This window comes from Neopsephotus bourkii, unplaced genomic scaffold, assembly GCF_033783945.1.
Source record: "Neopsephotus bourkii isolate Nb327-2 ecotype Australia unplaced genomic scaffold, CSIRO-AGI_Nbou_v1 NB_196, whole genome shotgun sequence".
NCBI lineage: Eukaryota > Metazoa > Chordata > Aves > Psittaciformes > Psittacidae > Neopsephotus > Neopsephotus bourkii.
In genome coordinates this window covers 13,088,663-13,111,146 of record NW_026900709.1, presented here as the reverse complement: position 1 = coordinate 13,111,146, position 22,484 = coordinate 13,088,663, and the positions used below count along the sequence as shown (strand labels likewise).

Below are 22,484 nucleotides of genomic sequence, written 5' to 3'. Positions count from 1 at the left end.
GGGTTCTTTCAATGCTATTAATCACAGTTTAGCCTCTGAAGATATAGCCAGAGAAAACATTTGGACATCTTGTGCTAGACTTGCTAAAACTTTGAAATACACAGAGTGTCTTGCATATGCACAGTCCTGTATCGCTTCCTTTCTCTTCTCTGAGCCTTTATTTTAAAAAGCTATTTTGTGATGACTTTGGCTTTCTACAAGTACAGAGGAAAAAGTTTAGGACACATAATACTGTACACTTAAAAAAAGGCACTTGTCTTTCAATTGACACTACAATATGTTTTTGCCTGAGGAACTGAGCCGGTCTTTAAAAACCTCAAGGGACAATAAGATCAGGGATTAAGCAGGCCTATATGTCAAAAGGTCAAAAAAAGATACTGTCTTATCATTTTCTCGTCTCTTTCATTAGTTTGTGATCTTAAGATGCTGTCTAAACACTTCAGGATCCACAAGATTTCATAGAAACAAGATTGTTTCTGCTGTCTTTTTCTCTTTTAAATCTTTCAATGAGTTGCAGAGAAATTGATTACTAGTGATTGAGCTGTATGCCTTTGTGCTGTCGTTGTTTTCATCAGCTCAGTAGCTAAGGTCAGTGACATACCACCTTATCACTGACTTTTTCCTCCCTTTTAAATCAACACTGCAGTCTGTCATGCCCGTGCTGAATACACTGCAGGCACAATTGGTAATGGGTAGGGTGTGGAAGAAGTGTGGTTTGGTGTCTGCTATTTTTCGTGCTATTGTACAAGCTGAATTTGCCACCATATAATTTCTTCCCTTCTAAGCTTCTTGAACAGTTTTTGCAGTATGTACTTCTTTGTTTTTGAACAGGTAACTTGGCGCAAGCAAGAGCCAGAGTGACAGCAGCATCTAGGTCTTTGCCTCCACAGCTTAGTGCTGGGCGTATCAAGGTTAGTAGTGTTCCCTTTGATGACAGGCAGTTGTTCATAAAATGTAAGAGCGAGCTTTACGGGCTCGATGCTTAGCTGATGTAGGTACATAGTGAGGTTCTTAGCAAATTAGAGTCTGCCTTTGCATCAGAAAACATTTACCTCAGCTGGGATCACTGTTTCCAGTTCTAGTGAGGACCCTATTGTAGAATCCGGTGAAGAATCAATATATTACTGAATAGTGTTCAAACTTTTGAAGTAAAATCTGTTATACTTAATGGCAATATTCCTCTTTATTTCAATAAAGTCAAGGTTTTCCTATGGCAATTTTGGCCTAGAAAGGGATTTAATTAGGTAAAATTTGAAGGGTATATTTGAAAGTATGAAAAGCAGAATGGGAAAACCCTCACATTCTGTTCCTTTTTTTAATTCCACTTTCAAGTGAAAACAGCACACACAGGGATAGATGGCCAGAAAACAATGACTCAGCAAACCCACTATTCTTTAAAAGAGTAAATATAGAATTTAAACTACACTGAATTTTGCCATAAAAGTATGTGGCATAATTACAGAAGGGTGGGATAATTTTATGGCAGTTAATAGGTTGTGTTGCCAGCTGAGTACATTTAATTTGTAAGCAAAACTCTGTGACTCAAGCTCATTGCATGTATGCCCCCTCCCTGCTTCCCAAATAATAGTGCTAGTGTTAGCTTAGTTAAGGGTTCTGAGGGGGAGTTTGCCTCCAAATCAGATAATAATAGCTTTTAAAAATTAATATGGTGACAGCAACTGTTCAAAACTTTACAGAATTTTATGTTCTGGGTTTTCTATTTCTTTTCATTTTCTCCTGTTATTAGGAGCTCACCCTCAGATGTGAATACAGTAATTCATGTCACCCAGACATCTATATCCTTCACTGTACCTGCAAATACACATGTGGATTTCAGAGATTTATTTCCTCTCTGGTATAAACACTTCCAGTGCTGAAGGACAGATTATGGCCTCTCCAATTTTCTTGTATTATACACACATTGTCTTTCACATCCTGCTATATTCAGCAAAAGCTTTCTAAGCATGCATTTTATTGATACAGCTGGAATGGAATAGAGCAGTTCCCTTTTAGAGCTTTAGTAAACACAGTCCCCTACTAAGTAGTGTTTAAGTGGTTTTTACTCACCCTTTGCATTTTTAAAGGAGCTAAAACACATGCAGTGCTATTCAGAAAATGTTAATTGAAGTAGCTTTTAGCCAAAAATAATTTCATATTATTTCATAAAAATTCTAATTAAAACATCTTCAGGAAAAATATTTTAAATCACTGTTTTACAATTTGTTAAAAAAAATCCAAACATTGTAATTTTGTTTGAAAGTTTGGAATTTTGGGGATTTTTTTAAGCTGTTTTGCTTAAAGTTTTGGTTTTTTTTTTTTTTTTTTTGGTTTTACACTATTTAATACCATACCAGCAGCAGGTGTGGTCAGTATGTGAAAGTAATTTCCAGTGACTTCATAAGGTGACATGATGTCGTAAATCATTCTTTTGATATAGTTTCAGAATATTATAAGCAGGTTTGGGTTTTTTTTCGTGATGGAATAATTTGTCTTTTGTAGATCAAGCTGTTTCCCATTTCAGTTGTAATCATATAAATGTATATTGTATGTCACTACTACTGTCATGTAAAAATGTGACTTAACTGTTGAAATATTCTTCATTTTAGTTTAAAAAGAGTAGCTGGTGATTTAAAACACAAGATTATATCATGATGGGCTTACTATGTTCTATCATTTTCTACCAAGCCAGCTGTGATAAAGCCTATTGCCTGTTGTACATGCGGTTATTGCCCTACCATAAAATTGCCTGGCTTCATAGACATGCGATGTTGTAAATTAACCAGAGGCAAAACTTGTAAAAAATCTGACAGGAAAATCTCCCTAGCTTCAGGGTCTATCAGATTTTTTCTAATGGAAACTTCAAATGTTTCTTGTCAGAAAGATTTGGAAATTGATCCTGGTCCTTGTAGATTGCACAGATCAGAGTTTACAACTCCATCCATAGAAAAAGGAATCTCATGATACTCCTTTTACCCTGATTTTCTGGGAGGGCAGGAAGAGACTACTACATCTCTTCCATGAGTGTTTCTGACCATCTGTCTTTCTGTGTGTTAACTCCCTTCCCCCCCAAAACAACCCAAAACAAACCAAAACCCTTTTGAACCCAGCAGGCTGCAGTAAACCATATTTGTCAGAGTGGCAGTCTCGAAGTTTGTAAGATTCTACAGGTTTGGTGAAAAAAGGCAGCTGTGAAAAGGAAATGCTTGCAGCATCCTACTGCCCAGAAGGTGTAGAGCATAAGCTCACCCTTTACTGGCCAGCAGATGTTCCAGAAATGACTGGGAGATCATGAGTGCTGAACCTTCAACAACAGTATCACTGAGAGTCTCTGCTTTTGTAGACAGACAAGATTTCAGTTTAGAAGCTGAAATTCATGGACATGTGGGCTTTAATGCATCCTCAAACTACTTGGTTTTGGGTTTGATTTGGTTTTCTTTATGATTAAATTGTCTTTTAACATTTAATATTACCATTTACCCTGAATTTACTGCCAATATTCACTTTTATGGTTTTTGTCTTCTATTTGACCTTTACTAGAGATTTAGATATCAATTCTCAAAAAGCAGTTGTCTTGCCAAGTTAGTTATGAAACATTCCTATATCCTTCCCCATGGATGTGCCTGCTCTTCTGATTAGGTCATTGATGTTTACTTTGTCAGGTGACCTTTTAAGATGTTTGATGTTGTCTCTGCTGGTAAGGCAATTTTCCTGGGCTATATTACAGAGTTTTCTGTTACATTCTTAACACTGAAGTCAAACTGCATTTATTTTTTTTTTCCTTATGAAATACTTGGAGATTTTTACTAGTGCATGTACACCACTCTGGGCTAGAACATCAGAGATTACAAAAACATACTGAAATATTTATGATCACCCTTATGGAAATCTGTCTCCCTTTGCACCATCTGCATTCTGAATCTTGTCCTCACAAGTTTTCTTTTGATTTCTTCCGCAATACAAAATCCATTTTCTTGATCCATTACTACTTAGTGCTTCATTTCCTTTATATTTTGCATGCAGTCTCCTAAATATCTCCTGAAGGTAAGAGACACAGTTATTTTATTGAGAACTGTAAACTTTCAGCAATTACTTCTACTTTTTATTCAGAAGAGTGGTCTTAAGTCAGTCAGTGTTGGAAATGATCGTATGGAGCGAAGTCCAGGAAGTGTAGCACAGGTGCTGACAACAGCATTATCTGGTTTATACAAATACCACCTGGTCAGAGCAGATGGTAAACTGCCACAAAGCAAGTGAATGCTAAAATGTTGTTAATGCTCCATGCAAACAGGATGCTGGTTGATTTTCTTTAATTTTGTTGAGCTGTAATACAGCAACACAATCTGCTTGTGATTGGTAACCATGGTTATACTCATTCATAAATTCTGGTTTCATTTTGATAAGAACAGCTGTACTGACAATGTTACTAAAATATACAAGGAGCAATATGTTCGCTGTCCATGTATACCTTCTAAAAATAACTTCTGAAATGCTGGAAAAAGCAGTATCTGTAGCTATGGCAGCTCAGCAGAGTAAGATTGCTGAAATTCTTGGCATCAAAATGGCAATGTGAAGTAATTAATGGTAACCACAGCAGCAGAAAGGAGAAGACTTATTCATTCTGAGATTTCCTACTTTGTTTGCCACTTGTTCTCTGACAACATTTTTTCTCCATACATAAGCAAAATGAGTCAGCTCAATTTGCTTTCTGGTCATTACGAAAATGATCACACTTGTATGTAAAATGAGACCTGATGGAGTTCATTGTAGTGGTGGTAAGAGGAATGCTTTTTAGATTGCAGTTGATAAGGTATTGCATTTTGGCAGCTGCTTCATTGGCTGTTATACTATCAAAACAGAAGTGTGAAATCATTTGGAAACTTGCAGCTCTCTGAAATCATTGTGTGTCCTGCATCTATTAGAAACTGGCCTTCTTACTTGTGATAAAGTACGCTGAAGTACATCTGAAGGAATGATCATAACAAAACTTGAACCCAGCTTTCATGGGAAAGGCAGCAGGGTGCAGGGAAGAGAAGAAAGCGAGAGTGGAAGGGGTGGGTGTCTGCAGTATTTTTGGAGCAGCTCTAACATCTGAGTTTTGTCTTCCAGGTTGACACAATGGAGGTTATGCGACATCCTGAAGAAACAACTAACATGAAGCGGCAAACTATGGCTTCCTATTTTAGGGTACAAAAGTTAAATTGTAAACAAACATTTTGGTGATAAGAACAATAGATATAACTAAAATATTTATGGGATTGTGAGATCAAAGAGAATAAGAGCATTTTTTTATTCTGTTGTGGGGCCTTTATAGGCTCATAATTTTTCTTTTTCTCCTTTTTTTTACTCATATTTTTATAATTTCACCAAGTACACTGATAACAGAATCTAAAGTCTAGACTATTTCCATCTAAAATGCTGAAGGTCTAGAACAGGCCTGTTTTCATAAATAGAAAACTGATTTTGTGCAAATAAAATAGCTGTCATTACTAAAGCACTCATATTTTTTCACAAGCTCAGACATACCTACTTTTAAAGATTAAGATTTGTCATTTGTGCTAATAAGTGAAAACAATCCATCTTTTGGAAGTACTGTTCTAAGTCAAATGGATTGCCATTTTATCAGTAGTAATCCTGTCTGGGGTAATGTATATCGTGCATGTGTGTTTAAATCAAACAGGTAAGGAAAAGGCATTGAGAATGTTGGAACTGGAATGTTAGGTGTCAGGAATGTTTTTTTCATGCAGTCCTTGGAGAGGGGAAAAGTTTTAGGCTGCACTTGTACCATGCAGAAAGGGGAGGTTCACAGCGCTGTGCTAGCCAGTGTGGGTCAAAGCTTCATGCCATGTAGGATTTCCGGTTTTCTTTGCTGAGCAAAACGGTGTAAGAAAAGGCATAGAGGAAGCTGATGCATACTGAGCTGTTACCCCAGTGTGGGTACAAGGTCACACATTCAGACTTGTCTAGTAATAGAAGTGTGGATTTAGTGTGCTTTTGGAAATAAACGTCAGCTGTGTAGAAACCATAAGAATTTCTTTACTGTGAGGGTGGTGAGACACTGGTTGCCAAGGAAGTTGTAAATGCTCCATCCCTGGCAGTGTTCACGGCCAGGTTAGACAGAGCCTTAGATGACATGGTCTAATGTGAGATGTCCCTGCCCATGGCAGGGGGGTTGGAACTAGATGATCTTAAGGTCCTTTCCAACCCTAACTATTCTATGATTCTATGATTAAAATAAAATAAAATTAAATTAAATTACATTAAATTAAATTAAGAAACATAAAATGGAGTGAGGGAGTGACTGTGAAAGTATAGCAGAATATGCATGCAGCCTACAGCAAAATGACTACAGTGAGCTTGAAATTGTACGTGAATTTGAGATGGAAGTGTATTTGCAGCAGATACTTATCATACAGTGGGTTAATGAAGTGAGGATGGAGCAGAAGTATCAGTATTCAGAGGAATCATTGGAAAAGCAGAATGTGATCAGATCACACTTTTTTTCATTTTAGTGTAAAATGAAATGGAATAAATTGTTTTCCATGTCCAGGGTGGATAGCAAAGGAAGCAATGGGCCTACATTTCCGCAGGAAGATTTAGGTTATATTTTAAGAATATTATAAATAGTCATGATAATGTAACACTTCAGTAGATTGCCTAGGGAGATTGTGCGGTCTGTAACCTCAGTGATTCTGAAAAATGGATTAAACAGGGGTGTGCTTGAAATGGTAAAGATAGATCTGCAGTTCTCTTGGGGGCAGAGGACTGAACTGATGACTTCTTGTAATACTTTCCCTATAATTGTCTGTAAATTTTTGTGAATTGCATGTTTCACAGTAAAGCTTGTTCTTGGGGATATTTGGTCAAATGTGCCCACAGTAGCAAGTTATAGTTAGGGCATTTTTCAATTGAATTGTTTTTTTATTAATATGGTCCCTCTTCAGCTACAGGAATGTGGTATAAGGAGAGAGGAAGAGGAAGGTGTTAGAAGTAAGGAATAAGAACTAGGAATTTAATATTTTTTTATTTATTTTTTTTTTTACAATTGAAAACTTCAGTAGGTTCTGGGTTTTAACCAAAGGCTTAAAAATTAATAAACTGTCAATGCAGATTAACATGAGTGATTAAAATATAATTGAGCATTACATACTGTTTGCAAGTACCTCTGTCCTGCTGAGTAGTTTTTTTCAAAAAAACCTGCATTGCAGTTTTTTGTCAAATGTGTGCATCTTTTTTATTTTCCTCACTAGTATTCCCTCATGGATCTTTTATCCAAAATGGTTGTTGGACAACCTCACTTTGTTCGCTGCATTAAACCTAATGATGATCGAGAAGCAATGATGTTTTCTCATGAGAGAGTTCTACTGCAGCTACGATACACTGGAATTCTGGAAACTGTCAAAATACGTCAAAAAGGGTATTCTCATCGGATCCTCTTTGATGAGTTTGTTAAAAGGTAAGACTTCTATAATGCAGCAGGTTTAATACTCCATTCAATAAAATATATTCCATGTTTAAGTTCCAAAAGTTCTACAAACATTGCTTTATGCATGGATAGTCAGATTCTCTAATGAGAGTAGTGACTATCAGAAATAAAGACTACAAGAAATGTCTAAGCTCTAATGGAGAAAAGTCAATGAGAGATGAGCAGTGAGTACCTAGCACTCAGCAGTAAACCTGTCCCTGTGGTTCCCTCAGTAATGCCAACAAGTGGAAATTATGCATCATGCTCAGATAATGCAAGGATTTGGAAGGTCAGTGACCTTCAGCCATCATAGGAAGAATGTGCATGTGCATAATCAAGCATTACATACTGTTTACAGTACATCTGTCCTGCTGAGTAGTTTCAGTGCAGTTTTTTTGTCAAATGTGTGCATCTTTTGTATTTTTTATACAAAAGCTTTAGATTTAGGAATATTCCTCATTATAGTTTCATAGCCTCATGGTCATTTATATTGGAGATATCGTGAATTATAACCAGATCTCTGATCACCTGAACCCTTGTCATGGCTATTTTTATTGGCTCTAATACAGTTCTCAATCTCAAAAAGTTATAAATCTGATTCAGGAAATGCTATTACCTTTATGATGGCAATATATTTACATGATCATTATGGTTTCCTCTAAATTTAAAATAGGGTTTTGTGTAGTATTTACTGTCTTCCAGTCTGTAGGATTGATAATTCAATAATAGAGCAGAAGCAGTACTGTTAAGCAATCAACTACTCAACAGGAGGAACAAGTAGTGAATGGTAAAATCAAGCATTTAGTAATATATGCTGAACTGAAGGTTGCTCATCTAGATGATATAGACTTAATAAATTTACCAAAAGTGAGTCATTTATAGGATGCTAGAGGGAAGGAGCTGACTATGGTTTTGAGAGAGACATAGTTTCACAGGCTTTTCTAAAACCCGGAGATCAGGTAAATTTACATGTGTAAATCAATTTGTGCTTGGAAATTTGTGGTCCTTGCATTCAAGACATTGAATGATGAACCATAGGTTAATCAATTAATTCTGAAAAGTTCTGAAGATTTCTGATTTATGTTAGCATGACAAATGAGTATGCGACAGGAAAACACTAGAGAGACAACCCAAGGAAGGTTAACTAATATGTTCATTTGTCCATCAAAGCCATTTAATTTTCAGGCATGATCTCCCCCAAACTGTTTTGTGTTTCATGACTAGTTTTAGTAAGGTCACACCATTTTAAAGCAGATTTAACAAAGAGATCAAATTTTGTGATCGCTAACACGTCTTTGCAACATCCTGAAGAGGCTGAAGGCGGAATTATTAACCTTAACTTTTATCCAGGTTACGCACAAGTGAACTAACTCCACTGAAATTAGTGTAAATTGGGAGATAATTAGGCCTCACTCTTATCAATAGATTCTTTTCAAAAGTGCACTAAATTTGAGTAAAACCTTGAAAAGTAATGGTAATAAAAGCAGCGCTCACTGTAGCTTTCCCTTCCTGCAGATAAGAGCATCTTGTCAGATACACCCCAAGTTTTTACTTCAACTTGATATAATGCAGTCAGGAAAAAAAAAAATCAACATGCCAAGAGAAGTGAATGTGTGGGGGGAGATTTTGCAATTTGCCCAACAGCACGGGAGACTTCCTGAGTTCAGAATATAATGGGGGGGGGGGAGGGGGTACAGAGAAGCAGGAGAGGGGATGTTCTTGCTCCTTTTTTCACTTCATGCTTTATTTTTAATCACATTCTATTCTATTTTGCTCTTGGGGGGGGGGGGGGCAGGGAAGTACAATGCTTAAAAAAGCTATCAGTGGAACAAGAAACATTTTTCTTCAACTTACAGCCACGACTAGTCAAGTGCTTTTAGGAACTAAGTAGTTGAATACATAAAAATGTTTGAGAAAACAGGTCAAATGCTAAACAGATTGGCACTTCTTTGTTCATAATCAAAAAGACATTAAGCAAGAATGAACAAGAGTTTCAAAATGTCAGTAAATGTGAGGATATCAAAGATTTTCTAACCCAGCAAGTTAATTGGTATTTTGATCCTTTTGAGCAACTGAACAACAAAATGGATGAGCCAGCACTTTTTCTCCCTTGATGTTATTAAACAAATAGGTGTGCTTCTTATCTGCCTGTTCAATAATGCTGTTTTGTAAACTCTTAGCAGGAAATATGAGGACAAAACAATCAAAGGCAGGGAACAGAACCATTCAGGGTTTATCAGGTGAGAGGTAAACAAAAGATAAAGCTCTGTCTAATGTTACTCTTTACTGTCTTCTCTTTTCACATACAACACATTATTTCAGTGTTGCAAACCTGGAAGTAGTTTATTGGGTTAAAAAACAGATGGTTAGGGAAGGACTTAATTGTAACTCGTTCACACAGTGTTTCTTCAGCCAAGTATACAAACATCTGTTTTATGTGTATAAATACACATATTCTTTTGTTTAAAGTAGAAAAATGTAACCTGCAGCCCCTGTAAATACTGTAGACCTGTTAAGTGTTAGGCACTTCCATCTCCATTGGCCTTGTCTCGTGCCCCATGCCATCCTGTGTCTGTCTTACTTGTTTGCTTTGAAGCAGCAAGGCTCCTTTCTCAGGCAGCAGCTATCCTAGGTTTCAGGCACGGGTTATTAACCGTATCACCAGCCAGGTGTGTCTGGCTCATGGGAGCTTCATAGTGAGCATACACTGCACAGCAGCTAACCAAGATGTGCTTTCTAGGCAGGACCTATACTGAAAGTCCCACTGAATGGGACGCTCCTAACTATATCCAAGTGCCCAGGCCCCTGAAGCTTCACATGACATGATGTGGTATGCAGGTGTGTTCTCACCACATATCCCCCAGCTGTGTACATCTTTTATGTGATGTGGCATATACTGTACCAGGATAAAAGACAAGGGACCTGAGAGTCTAATGGTGCTAAATGCTGTCAAGATTGAAGTGCCTCATAAGCATATAGGAATGTGTTGAGAAGTCTGTACAAGTTTCGTTTAAGGATTGCCTTTTTTCACCTTCTCTGCTTGTTTATGTTCTGCATTATAGTTCTTTGTGCTGCATTAGAATACAGGATACACTTTTCCTGGAAGTGCTACCCTACTCCACTTTAACTAGATGATGTTACTCAGCTCATATGCTCATGGCAATACCAGTGCTATTACTGTAATAGGAATCCCAGCAAGTACTTTTTCAAACTCACAGTGCAAATTTGCATAAGGTCACTGCTGGTAGCAGGCCTGGTACACACAGTCTGTGAGCCACCAGTGTTATGTGCCACCAGTGTTACATTTCTCATTACCATATACAGTCTCATATTGAACTTAATGAGTCACATTCTGCATTGAGTGGAATAAGAACTGGTCAAATACTGCTAAATCTTTTTAAATATTTCCTCAATACATGCTTTCTTCTAGCACCAAAAATTCAGTGGTGATACACGTATTTACTATTCACAGTCAGGGAAGCACTGAACTAAATTAGAAGTCAACAGGTTTGCTACAGAGAAATTACATCTTTTAAAAGAATGATTTTTTATGGGGGCATGTAGTGATAGGACAAGGGGTAGTAGCTTTGAACTGAAAGATGGGAAATTTACACTAGATATTAGGAAGAAATTATTTGCTATGAGGGAGGTGAGGTACTGGAACGAGTTGCCCAGAGAAGTTTTGGATGCCCCATCCTGGAAGCATCCAAGACCAGGTTGGATGGTGCTTTGAACAACCTGGTCTAGTGAAAGGTGTCCCTGCTCATGGCAGGGGGGTTGGAACTAGGTGAACTTTTAAGGTCACTTTCAACCCAAACCATTCTGTGATTCTATCATTTTTAACGCAAGCTTACTGTTAACATTGAGTCTGCACTGTACCAAAGTCCCTAGGCAATTTCTAGAAACAAAATTATAACATGCCCTATCTTTTGATTTTTATTATTATCCATGGAAATGTTTCTTATTTGTTTCAGTGGCTTTAAGATTACTTCAGTTTTTTTTATTGTTCCTGTAGTTACTGTATCTTCAACATATCCTTTTCTAGACTCTTGTCAGTCACAGAACACTGGTAAAGGGTTCGGGATGGAGAAGACAGAAAGCCTCTAGTAGTGAAAAGTCTGCTAACCCCTTATGAATTGTATATGCAGAATTGACCAAATTATGCCTTTCTGAGAGTATTTCTGTAATTTTGTATTTATCTGGTGATCTGCAGCATAAACATTAGGTATCCGTTACTGAATTTCAACAGTATCCTTGATGGTTTTCAACTTTTCATTTAAATTTTTTCATTCATACTCTCAATATAGAGTCAAATGCAATTAGTTGTATGAGCTCAAATGTGAAAGTTTCTAGAAGAGGTGATATACAACCAATACAAATTAGGAATTTTTGAAAGTTACTTAATGGCTCTTTTAGTGCTAAAAACATTGTGGGGGGCGTTAAACTTTCCAACTCTCCAGCTGAGAATGAGAAAACTCCTTTTGGAATGTTAAGAATCTCGCTGCTATTGCTGGGGGTCTGGTTAAAAAGGGATTTTGCCCTCTTGTCCGCATGCTTTTCACATATTATTATCCATTCTCCACCTTAGGCAAGTATATTTTAGTACAAAGATTTGCTTTAAAGAGCAAAAGGGTTAATCATTACTTTTTTTGCATAAATTGAGTAAAAGTAGAATTGATGCTGCCTTTGAGTCTGGAATGCGAAGGCAACTTCAGTAAGAGAGACTGGTGTAGTAGTTAATAGTGCTATTTAAATACATTTATTGAACAGCTCCAGAGTTCACCATTTAAGGTAGGAAGAGAAATTAAAGCATTTGTTTACTATCAGTATATCTAATCTAAAACTACCAAAATTAAAAATTAAAATGCCTTGGCCATAATCTGATAGTTAATTCATAGCATCATTCTGAAGTTTTCTGTATCTTGCATGTCTTTAATGTTTAACCTTAACTCTGCATGTTTTAGTTTTGCAATTGTTGATCTGGGGATAAATTCAGCTTTCAACTACTTTGTTTTATGCCTAATGACTACTAAGTACAGTGAATCCCATTTTTATGTTTGTCTAGAATACTATTTGTGTCCATGAAGGTTAGTTTGTAGTACAGTGTAAGAACCACTAGTTAAGAAATCTGTAATTCCAGAGTTTCATCAGCTCTGAGAAGTCAGTTCTTTTGGGGGTAAATTATTTTTCTCTTACAAGTCTTACTGCCACTGAGAATCTGATTAGTCAAGTACTTTTAGGAAACATAGATTATGTGTCACACATAGAAGCACAATTTGTAACCCAAGAAAATAACCTGGTTTTACACAATTGTGTGCAAGTTTATGAAACAGTGCATGAAGGATCAAGAGCATATGTCTTATGAGGAACAACTGAGGGAACTGGGATTGTTTCATCTGAAGAAGAGAAGGCTCTGGGGGATCTTATCACTCTCTACAACCACCTGAAGGGAGAATAGGACAAGGTGAATGTTAGTCTCTTCTTCCAAGTGACAAGTGATAGGAGAAGAGATGACTGCCTCAAGCTGTGCCAGGTGATGTTTAGACTCAATATTAGGAAAAATTTGATAAAGGATTTGATAAGAAAACAAGATGGTGTTTTCATGGGGTTTTCCTGAGTAGCGAAAGCAACTGCATTCTAGATTATGAAGGAGAGCTAATGACGAAGGTACTAAATTTGAAAGGTACTGGATTTAGTCATAAACAAAAACAGTGTGGTAAGACATGGGAATTGCATAGCTTAAAAATACTTTTTAGTCAGGTATTTGTCACAAATAAGTAATCAACATCTTAGCAGCTAGAATGTCATTGATAAAATAGGAAGATTTAAAAATTATGAGATCCTCCTTGACTATTTTATTGCATCAGTGCCATCTAAACACTGTTCTGTTGTTTTAAAATTCCCACCTACAGCATGCCTTAAAAGATGTATGACAACCAGAAAACTGGCATGATCACTCACTTGAATCGTTCTTTCCTTCTAAGGAAGTTCCATACATGTGTAAAGAACAAGGCTGTCTGAACTGGCTTTTGAAGCAAGCAGCAATTTGCTATTGATGCATCTTCCCTGATGTATCTGTCAAGTTATTTGTTGAAATTGCATGCTAGCACAAATTGTGATATGTATATTTGAAAGCTGAAGTTTATTATTGTAACTCATAATACCACTTGTCTTGCGAAAACTCACATTATTAAGTTCAGTCATAAGTTGGAGGAAATATACTTTTTTCTTTTAAATACACCATGTTTCTCCATACCTACTCAATGGTATGACTCTTGGTGTTTTGGAAGACTTGGCTAAAGAATTTGCAGTATCATGTAGTTGAGAAAGTTACTGCCTTAAAAATAACTCAGTAGTACATAATTTTCTATCATTATTCAGAGTGGGCAACATATCCACTTGGTGAATAGCTACGTCTTGGTCCAGGACTGCTTCCAGTGTTTCTGCCTTCAGGTGTCATTTTGTTCCCCTTTGATCTTTATTGACTATTTTAGTGGTTCTTTTATTCTTTCTTGTGACAACTGGAGGTAATATCTAGAGATTAACTGGAGCTAATGTTTCAAAATCATGTTCTCCTGATTAAAAAACAAATAATGTCTTGCACTATTCCATTCTTTCTAATTGGTTCTTCATATTTTGTTTAGTATGAGGCAGGAGATTTCCTGCCCCTTACCCCTATATGGCTACAGAGGAGTCTGTCTTTGAGGTTCACTGGTCATATTCTTCTCTTTGTTTTAAAGAACATCTGATGGCTCTTTCCCGTGTTAATGATTAGGAAAATGGTTTGCTGAACCTGCCAGTTTCTCTCAAACACAATATAGATAGATTAGTACCTGTAGAAGTATAACTTAATAAAAGCCAAGACAATACATAGCAATTCATAAATGAGAGCTGAGGTGGCAGTTGCTACCAAATAACAGTGTATTTGTGCTAAAATAACCTTCAATTTGTAAACTAACTGGAACATATTCTTGCTGTTACTTAATGTAATTTTTTTCAAGTAATTATAATCATAGAACGATTAGACTTGGAAGGGACCTTAGAAATCGTTTAGGTCACTGGTCTCCACTTGGACATTGAGCCGTTGACTGCCTTTTTGAATGTAACCATCCGGTCAGTTCCTTATCCACTGAGCAGTCCATCCATCAGATCCATGTCTCTCCAGTTTAGAGACAAGGATGTTGTGCAAGACAGTGTCAAATGCTTTGCACAGGTCCAGGTAGATGACAGCAGTCCCTCTTCCATTTATCCATCAACACTGTCACCCTGTCACTGTCATAGAAGGCCACCAAATTTGTCAAGCACCTTTTGCCCTTAGTGAAGTTACATTGTCTGTCAACAGTCACCTTATTGTCCATGTGCTTTAGCATAGTTTCCATGAGGATCTGCTCCATGATCTTGCCAGGCACCGAGGTAACACTGACTGGCCTGTAGTTTACCAGATCTTCCTTCTTTTCCTTGTTAAAAATGGGGGTTCAGTTTCCCATTTTCTTCTCAGTGGGAACTGTCTGGACTGCCACAATTTCTCAAATATGATGGATAATGGCTTGGCAAATTCATCTGCCAGTTCCCTCAGGACTCGCAGATGTATCTCATGAGGTCACATGGACTTGTGTACTTCAGGTTCGTTAGATGTTCTTAAACCTAATTTTCTCCTACAGTGGGTGGTCTTTTGCTCTCCCAGTCCCTGCCTTCTGCAGCTTGGGTGGTGTGGCTGGAGCACTTGCCAGTGAAGACTGAGACAAAAATGTCAGTGAGTACCTTGTTCTTCTCCATATCCCAGGTGACCAGGTCTCTTGTTTCCTTCCTTTCATCACCAACATACCAGTAGAAGCTTTTCTTGTTGCCCTTGACTCTCTTAAATTCTTCATTAATGCATCGTGGCTTTTCAGGTAGGGATTGGTCCATTTATTCTTCATTCAGTTTAAACGTGTTTACATTAACTGCTTGCACAATAATGTTATTTCACATAATTGTTAGTGGCTGTTCTTTGCAAGGGAATGTGGATAAAAGAAAAGTCAATGTTGTTTAGTATGGGCCTTCTCCAAAGGCCACTAAAATTGATCATAATCTTTCCAATTGTTTATCTGAATCAAACAAAAAAAAGACATCATGACTAATGAGTCTACAAACCTAATCCCAATGACATAAATCCTAGTGAGTAAAAAAATGTATTACATTCATGTGAGGAGTAATTAACTTTTCTCTTTAAAGTAGCTGCTAGTTTTTCTTAACCATCAGCACTGATAAAATCCCTGCTGCAATGATAGCAATGCGAATTGTTTTAACTGCAAATATATATGACTCCTTCTGGAGGTTTGAAACAAGTAGGTATTCATGCAGTCTGAGCATCTTGCTGTCTGTAAATTAAGATTGATACGAGAGTTGCTTTTACTGTAAACTAATCTTTATTCAGTGTCTGCCTTTCAGCCTCAATAATCAGTCAGTATCACTCTATTATTGTTCTGCCTACCCTGCTGGAGCTGGCCTTTATCTTCACTGACTGAGGATCCTCAGCCTTCCTATTAAGCATACTGAAAATGGGAAGCTACCCCAAGTTCTGTTGATGGGAGTGATCTTGTTACAAACTTAAGAGCCTTAGACTTCTTATGTGAATTTATGCTCTCAAAAAATATCAAGGACATTTAAATTCCTTTGTGAAAAATGACTAACACGAGTAACTGAAATACTGAGAGATTCTGAAATTCCTTTTTGGGCATTTCTCGTAAGAAATAGGCATCAGGTCATGAATAATGTACTTCTGGTGCTTTTCTCTTTCTTTGGTGCTAGCATTCGACTTTTCTCCCACTCGGAAATCTGTAAGAGCTCATTGAACACCTCAGGGAGCACATGCTTATTCAATGGAACTTGCAGGCTTACAGTGAGATGTAACTGTGCCACAGTATGTTTTACATGTTACACAAAAGGTTTCATTTTTGCCTTCATTTCTATTACTCCAATTTCTAGCACTTTTCACACTTCCTGTCATTCATTCATACGTTCACCTGAAAATTTCAGAGAAACTTTCGGTTTTCCCTAAGTTGCACTGGCTTGTGAAAGACCTTTCTGGATGATTAAACCAACTCAGGAATTCTAGAATGCACCAGATTCTTGTCACCACTATCGTACCACCTATTTTCCTATTTCATTTGTATGCTCAAATACCCATTTGTGACAGCTGTGTCATGGTTTATGAAGAGGACTGAGTATAAGGGTGACTTTGGTCTATTAGTTCTAGATATGTGGCTCTGAGCTGGAGAAGGACAGTGAAAGAACATCCTGATTGTCAAGTCAATTCTTTCTTTGTCATTTGGTTTTACAGGTATTATTACCTTGCATTCAAAGCACACGAGACTCCCCTTGGTAGCAGAGAAAACTGCCTTGCCATTTTGGAGAAATCTAAATTAGACAACTGGATTCTTGGGAAAACCAAGGTAGGGGTTGCTAACGTTTTCTCAAGGATAGTGTCCTTTTAGCAAAACATGCCTAATAGTTGTTTGAAAAGTACTGCATGAACAGAAGAACAAGGAATTTGCTCCAGTTAGCCTCCTGGGTTATGGAGGTGTGCTCTCAAGCCAGCTGAGTTGGTGCAGCAAGAGGAGGGGTGCATTGGGTACCTCCCCAAAGGGCATTCTGCACCTGGCTACCTAGGTAAGGAAAGTATATCTGTCAGTGCCTGCTGAGGTAGTGCCTCCTTGAAATTCTTCCTGCTCTTAATTATGGCATGACTGAAATGTCACATTCTGGCCCATCCCGTGAGCCTGGTTAGCACATTATCCATTTGTGGAATTTTAGGGAAGATCCTTCTGGCTCTATTAAGAGCCTTTGTTCATGGTTTAAAATGGACTGGATGACTTCTGTAAAAAGGATGTTATACAGTGTCTTGAGTTGTTTTACAGTGCACAAAGGAAAAACAAGGAGAATTTTCCTGATCAAGACCCAGATAATGTGTATGTAAGCACATGTAGGATTTGCCATCTGAAATATAATGCTTCATTATTATGTCTAAAACCAAATTAAATCCAGGATTTATCTTCCCACTGTCAGGAAAGGCTACATTTCAAAATTGTTGATACCTGAAAAAATCCCCCCATTTTTTTTTTTACTTTTTAAAGGGGGTAAACACATGATTTATTTTGCAATGGGTTGATTATAATCACTGAAATAATGAAATTCTACAAGCATATTAGATTCACAAGATTGCTATTATATTAGCAACCAGTATTTTACCAGTTTTCTCAGCAATGGTGCCCTAAAATAAGCTGAAGTAAGACTAAAGAAAAGGCAGAATACAAGAGGTTATGTTACTGCCTGCATGTAATACTGAATTTATTTTTCTCTTTTTTTGTTCCATTTCAGGTTTTTCTGAAGTATTACCATATAGAGCAGTTGAATTTGTTCCTGCGAGAAGTTATAGGAAGGGTAGTGGTCATGCAAGCCTATATCAAGGGATGGCTTGGAGCAAGGAGGTACAAGAAAGTCAAAGAGAAAAGAGAAAACAGTGCTGTTACCATACAGTCAGGTAAATGTTCACATTCCCTATTTCATTCAGTGTTTTTGCATTTCAAGGTGTTAAATTGCATGTACATTATTTATTCATTCATAATAGTTTATTATGAATTCAAAATAACTGGAGGTGCTTTCCTCTTCAGCTAATTGATGCAAATATTATTATTTACTTCTAAGGTGTCATCTTAGTATTTGGTAATGTCTTTATTTAAATATTTTAGTATTTTGAATGTGATGCTTGTGCACAAAATTAAAATATTGTTAGGTGTGTCTATGCTAGCACGCAGCACATAAATTAATGCAGTAGTATGCTCCTCCTGCCCCCATGTACACCAAAATTTCAGATAATATACGTCATGGCAGGGGCCCAAGAGGCTTCCTTATATCCAATTTGGGGAGCTGTGTGAGGATGGAAGTTCTTATGCTGACATGATCATGCACCTTTGCCTTTTGGGTTAGGACATCAGTGAGCACATGGTGAGAATTAAAATTTGGATGAGTGAAGCAGTGTTTGAAGTTGTGGGGATGTGAATACTGCAGTCATGAACCCAGAGTTCAACATGTGGGTGGGTGGGGAAGAGGTATTGGGGGTGGGGGATGAAGTGGTTATGGCAGGAGGGATGAAAGTTTCAGCACATCTCTGACTCTGTAGACTCTGTAGCACTTCCTTAAATAAATGTAATTTCCAGCACATGGTTTTGTATTTTTAGCCTGGAGAGGATATGAAGCTCGCAGGAAGTACAAGGAAATAAGGAACAGAAGAACTGATGCTGCTATACATATTCAAGCAGGTAATTAAAACATCATTTCAATTGCCAACACCTATTCTGATTTCATGTGTTGGTGTTTATAGCCAAGAGAAATATTATGCAGTCCAAACAAAAGCTATCACAAGCATTACTTCTGATCGTTTGTGCGAAATGACACCAGTGACAGGTATCAGGCACTTAAGGCTTTTTGTAATTACTTCTCTCGAAGCAAAGCATACTGATTAAAAGCTGTTGAGTTAATTCTTTAAGATTCTTCTGAGCACAGTCAGTGTGATTCAACTATATGTAGGGCTGGTATGAAGCACTGGTTTGTTTTGACTGTAAGTGTGGATGGAGGTGCTCGACATGCGTTTCTCTGCCTTTGTGTCAGCCCTCATCTTGGCAGGTTGACAGGTTTTTGTTTTGACTGCATGTGGGGTTTGCCAGCTTTGGCCAATCTTTTGACTCTCTGCCAGGCTCCTATGCAGCCATATCAATATGAATTTGAATAAACTTTAAAGAGATTACTGGAGGAACAGGCCCATAGGGCTGTGTAGGTCTCTAGTAGAGAGTGGGGTACCATATGGCACAGAAATCTAGGAACCAGTGCTGTGATCTCAATAGTGTTTTCAAATGCTGTTAGTATGAAGCAGCCTCCGTATAATGCAGTGTAATACACCTTCCCTGTCCAATCCCAGGTTGAAGGACTGTAGCCACTCAAAAATGAGTTGTAACAAAATGTGTTTACAGATAAACCAAGGTACCTTATTTATTCTACCAGCTATCTGTGATGTATTTCCTTAAGCTTTGTCACCTCTCGGTTCTGTATCATAGAGACTAAAGTCTGTCTGAAAAGAGTGTGTCCTGAATATTCTTTTGATTTTTTCTCAAGTCATTTCCAGTAAATTTGTTTTCTTTTTGTCTAAGTTTGCTACTCTGAAATTAAGCTTTGCTGTGATCTTTAGAGAAAAAAGAATACCAGACTAATTATAGAAAGGAACAGAATATCACCAGGATAAAGTAACAATTTATAGCTTTGCATGCATACTGTTCTGTGGAATCATGAAGGGTGGCTGTAGGGTTAAATGCAGAATATTCTATTAAATGAAGAACTGTCAAGGAGAATTCTTTTCTCCCATTGCAACAAGCATTGAAGGACTGCATAAGTGCTTTCTCCCCTTCTTCCTCTCCTTTTGTGTTGTCATTTTCTGGTGTTTTCATGATAGCAGAAAGAGTAGATTTTAAAGTACCCCCTGCAACTGTTCTGGAGCATTTGCTACATTTAGACTTGGCCATACCGGAGCACTCGTTTCTTGACTTACAACAACACTTTGCCATTAAAAGGAAAGTGAAACAGTTGACCCGTCACTATCCCACTATTACTAGTTCCTTAAGAGGAGAGTTACCACAGTTTCAGTAGAAAGCTGGTGTGTAGCAGTATCACCTGGAGAACGTGGGGAACATTCTGCCTTGGAGTTTCTGGGTGAGTAGGGGATGCATGCTCATTACTAGCTCTTACAGAGAAAGTGACTGATCTATTCTGCTGTTTGCACACATGGGAGAGATTGAGCTCTGTGTTCCTTACTGCCATCTTAGATGCTGCGTTGAACATGGCAGAGCAGAAGCAGTGGTAGCGTACACATAACCTTGAATTTGGACACTTCTGTTGAGCTCTCTGAACCTAATGCTGAAGGAATGCTATTAGCACTCTTCCTACCAATGCACACGTTGTCTTCCTTTGTAAACTGGCACTTGACAGTTTCGGTGTCAGTCTGGGTGAATAACATTAGGAATATATGGTTAAGAGTGACACAGTGCACCTTCATATTAATTAGGCTGTCTGCCCCTATCTTTGGTGCTGCATTCAAAGGGGTATAGTAATAATCCTCAGTACATTTCTGTCTGCCTTTGGAAACCTGTGTCTAGGACTTCTTATTTGAAAATTCTTCTTGTGCACATTTTCTCTTCTCTACATGCTAATTATTTTGTGCCTCAAATCAAAGCTCATGCTTGCTAATGGTAGCCACCGTTTTCCAGATTTTAAGATACCTTGACAGTCTTTCTGTTGTTTACATTACATTACATTGTTCAAGTGCCTAGTGACATTGAGGCAAAAGCAACTCCAAATCTCTCTTCCCTGCACATCTTATAATGTGAGTGTGTAGTTCCGGGCAGCTTTTCAGTAAAATTGAGTATGACCACCTTTGTATTTATTTTTTTTTGTTTAATGAGCCATTTCAGGCAGTGAGATGAATTGTTTGCATTTGTCATCCAGACATTAGCAAAACCATACAATTAAAATATATGTACTTCCCTCTTCTTCCCCTTCCCCCCCCCGCCCCCTGCCCAAGCAGGCCTTGAAATTTAGGAAGCATTTGGCTTACATGTTTCTACAGAACAGCGCATATTGAAATTTGTTTTCCTTTCATCTCTTTCCCAATAAAAGCAGCCGCTCGGCTTATCCCTTTAGCTTCCTCAGAACTTCCTTTCAGAATTCCCGATCTATTACAGCACATTCACATACCAGAAACAAGATGCCTTTTCATGCTGTCAACCTTTTTCATCTGAAATGTAAATTAATTCTTGCTGGTACGCTTTGACAGAGATCAAAGTAGGGGTATTAACCTTATTGGGCCTTCTCTTCATCAGAATCAGTTCCAAAGACTGCAAGGGTAGTGTTAGGAGGCCAGTCTTCACTGTTATCTATGGCCCTCCTCCAGGCAGTCCTCTGTCTACAAGTCAGCATTTCAAAGGCGCTGATTTCTTTTGTAAATGACCTTATCATTACTTTAAACTGTGTGAAAAATGATTTGCCTGAATAATTCTTGCAGGATTATCCTGCTCATTTTAATTGTGGGGGGACTTCATTCAGATTCCAGGATATTGTTTAAGTGGTTTTGACAGCAAGTGATCATAGCCTGATATAAAGGAGGAACACAGCTCCTGATTGGAAACCTCTTGACTTGTTCAGATTGTTCATTTCTTGCAAGTCAGTCTTTGAGGTAGACTGCATTTGCATTTTAAAAATAAACAGATGCCTTTCAAATACATGAGCTGGTGGTCTGGAGATCTCTGTGGGCCCAGCAGTTCACTATCCATTGAAGAAACGTTGGAAGAAAAACAAACTTAGGAAAAAAACAACCCTCACAATATACATGAGGATACAATTCCTGAGTGTATTATATTACATGAAAAAAAAGTCATTCTTTCAGATGGGGGAAAACACCCTTGCTAGCAAACAAAATATTTGTGAATTTAAAATAGGTGGGGAAGAAAAAGCTACCCTACTTCAGCGTATCTACATCACAGGTCCTCAGAATACACAGATGTTATTAGACTCATGGCAAAAATGGTAGACAGGGTACACAAGGTTTTTCCTGCTTCTTCCAGTCACATTTTCCCAATATGTGAAGGTCAGAAAACTCTAATTTTTAACTTGGAGGTGAATTGTAAAGAATGATTTTGTGTGAAGTGTTTGAGTTAACAATACTTTGCACTTCTGAGTATTTCTTTATAATTGGGATTTGTATTGTTTTGATTTTAGTCTACATAAAGGAAAATATTTTGTTAAAATGATTTTTTTTCTTGATTATGTTGCCACATACACAGCTGGTTTAAATCAGTGTATATCCACTGAATCATCTGACTGAAATGTTGCTGCACTGATTTACCTCGCATGCAAGACTCATTTGTTATTTCTTTGTATTAGAATAATGCATTAATAAGAATTTAAACCAACAGATAATACAATTATAAAAGGATGT

The 22,484-nt window shown here is 37.6% G+C and overlaps 1 protein-coding gene across 4 annotated transcripts in view; it reads left to right on the top strand.

Annotated features, from left to right (window-relative positions):
• Positions 1-22,484, top strand: part of MYO3B (myosin IIIB) — a 205,685-nt gene that overhangs the window by 127,860 nt on the left and 55,341 nt on the right. Inside the window, exons 25-32 of one of the 4 annotated variants that reach the window (XM_061342724.1) lie at positions 832-911; positions 4,021-4,041; positions 5,107-5,184; positions 7,248-7,453; positions 9,643-9,702; positions 16,785-16,896; positions 17,822-17,984; positions 18,682-18,762. In XM_061342724.1, coding sequence (XP_061198708.1) covers positions 832-911; positions 4,021-4,041; positions 5,107-5,184; positions 7,248-7,453; positions 9,643-9,702; positions 16,785-16,896; positions 17,822-17,984; positions 18,682-18,762 — 801 coding nt within the window. The remainder of the gene's footprint in view (positions 1-831; positions 912-4,020; positions 4,042-5,106; positions 5,185-7,247; positions 7,454-9,642; positions 9,703-16,784; positions 16,897-17,821; positions 17,985-18,681; positions 18,763-22,484) is intronic. The other 3 variants (XM_061342730.1, XM_061342739.1, XM_061342747.1) reach the window with 3 other exon arrangements.